At 34.4% G+C, this 2486-nt stretch overlaps 1 protein-coding gene across 1 annotated transcript in view; it reads left to right on the top strand.

Moving 5' to 3' along the window:
• The first annotated feature begins 1672 nt into the window (after positions 1-1672).
• IDO2 (indoleamine 2,3-dioxygenase 2) overlaps positions 1673-2486 on the top strand; it is a 94109-nt gene continuing 93295 nt past the window's right edge. The window contains exon 1 of the mRNA XM_011973961.1: positions 1673-2273. Coding sequence (XP_011829351.1) covers positions 2252-2273 — 22 coding nt within the window. The 5' untranslated portion in view covers positions 1673-2251. The remainder of the gene's footprint in view (positions 2274-2486) is intronic.

Genomic DNA, 2486 nt, shown 5'->3' with positions numbered 1-2486 from the left:
AAAAAAAAAAAAAAAAAAGGAATGAAAGAAAGAAATTCATAGTAGTGTATTTCTTCAAGGTTGTTTTCCATAAGTAAGGGTAATTTAGCTTAAAATATGTATCATTTTCATAACAAGGTTCAACAAAGTATTCTTTAGCCCTTATCTTTTATAATTCAGTTTTGCATATTAAATGTTGAAATTATTTATGTATTATTTAGTCCTATTTTTCACTCTACTGTATTAAATATAATCTCACAAGGAAATAAGAAATATTTTTCTCAGTTCACACCACTCTGAACTTCTCATGCCCTTTAAACGAGAGCTAGTGCAGTCAAGCACTTGTAATGGTCAGCCATGAAATGGAAATTAAAATTTGCTCATTTCCACATAATTGTTTTATGTCAATAAACAATAAACAATTAAAAGGTCAGAAGTTCACACAAGTCAAAAATTTTTCATATAAACATACACTTAATGGTTTCTAAGATTCTTGCCAAATATGAGACAAAATGACCCACACAGGCAGAAATTCCATCTCCAGAGCCTCTGGGAAATAGCAAACTTGTATTTAGAACTCACACCATCAATTACTGCCCCTAATGGTCTTTATATATAGTCATTTAATCTTTAAAGCAATTCTATATATTATTACTCTCCTGATTTTACATATGAGGAAATTGAGATGCCAGAGGCCAAGAAATTTGTTCAAGAATATAACAAGGAACAGACAATGCTAGGGTATAAATTTGCATAGTCAGGCTCTAAGGATGAGCTCTTAATTACTATAATGTATAGGAGGCAATGTATCCAGCTTCTGTGGGAATACCTCTAGAGAAGGGGATGACAATAACACATATACGACTCAACTCACTTTTGCACAGACACTCAGTTGCTTGACATTTAAATATCAATAAAGCACTTTTTCTAATCTCAATTAGCTTACAGAGACAAGACATCATATTGTGTTTCTTTGGGGGTGATTACCTCTGTAATCGTTAGACTAACAAGAAAATAGTGTGTGATAGAGGCACAAAATAGAAAATGATTCTTTCTGTTTGAAAAGTTGAGGAATGTTGTTTATAGGAGGTAAGTTTGATACTTAACTTTAAAGTTGAATTGATTGGTGTACCTTTATTGAAAATTTTCTCCTGAATGCCCAGCATTAAATAAACAAGCAAACATTTAACTTTGCTTGTTGACCTAGCCTCATATATAATGCAAGAAGTAAACATAAAAATATCAGTGTTGTAAATGAGCATCAGAATCATCTAATATATGGAATCTTCTGGGAGAGCTACTTTTTTAAACTATAAACTAATAATGATAGCTAATAATTACTTAATTCTTTCATATGCCTCTTACTGTCCTAAAATATACATTAATCACTTGATCAAAACAATGAATCTAGAGACAGGTACTATTACTAGTACTCCTTTTTCCTATATGGGAATTGATACTCAATGTAGTTCAGTAGTTTTCAAGAGCCACACGGCTATGACAAAGTAAAAGATTGAACCCAGGCAATCTGACAACAGAATATTTCAAACCACTACACAGTACAATCTCCTCTCTAGGAAAATTTTCTTTTACAAGGGAGCTAGATTTCTTTTGAACTTTGCTATCACAGTATAGGATAATTGACTGCACAAGTCTCTCCTCAAATTCCCAACTCATGCATGACTTTTATTATGTTGTAGCAATAAGAGAGCAGTGGAGGTAGAGTGGAAGAAGACTCATTTTTGTCCTCATTACTGCTATGTGGAGCAAGGGCCCAAGTTTTTGAAAACAAGAGCTCAGAGGCATAGCCCTGGCCTTGGACGATGCCCTGGAGATGCTGAGGTGGTTGCACTTTTGCCATAGGAGTGGCAGCCAGAGAGCTGAGCCCAATGAATGTAGAGGCTAGTGCCTGGAAATATTGTGACTTGCACAGAAAGAAGATGGAAAATTTTAAAGTTGGAAATCTGCCTGGTAAGGGATCATTTGCTGGTGTCTGCAAACTGAGTCCATACACACTAGTTTGGATATTTCGGTCCAGATGATAGTTAAGAAAGCAATGAGAATACAGAGAGTCCACAATGAGATGAAAATGCACTGCCAGTTGAAACATCTCCTACACTGGAGCTTTATAAATATTTTAAAGACAAGTATTGGATTAGACTTGATATTAGATATGTACCATAATACAGAAGGCAACACACACCTAAAGAACAGAATGAAAACCTTCTTAGGAAATGAAGCTTAACACTTCACCCACCAGGTCATCGCAATAATGTTGCATTTTCATTATTATGGTAAGTACACTGGTAACTTCTTTTCTAACCTTGTATGCATAATGTAACATCAAGACTGAGAATTTGGGGCTGGCAACTCAATTGGAAAATCACTGTTCTCTATTGTAAAATTCCTAATTATGTTTCCCTAGAAATTGCAAAGTGCACATGTACTTGCTTTTAATGTTTGGTCCATGGGCTGAACGCTTTGTGCATTCCTTTTTTTTTTTTTTT

Source organism: Mandrillus leucophaeus, unplaced genomic scaffold (genome assembly GCF_000951045.1).
Source record: "Mandrillus leucophaeus isolate KB7577 unplaced genomic scaffold, Mleu.le_1.0 Scaffold1006, whole genome shotgun sequence".
In the NCBI taxonomy this organism is placed as follows: Eukaryota; Metazoa; Chordata; class Mammalia; order Primates; family Cercopithecidae; genus Mandrillus; species Mandrillus leucophaeus.
This window is presented reverse-complemented; position numbering and strand designations above follow the sequence as displayed.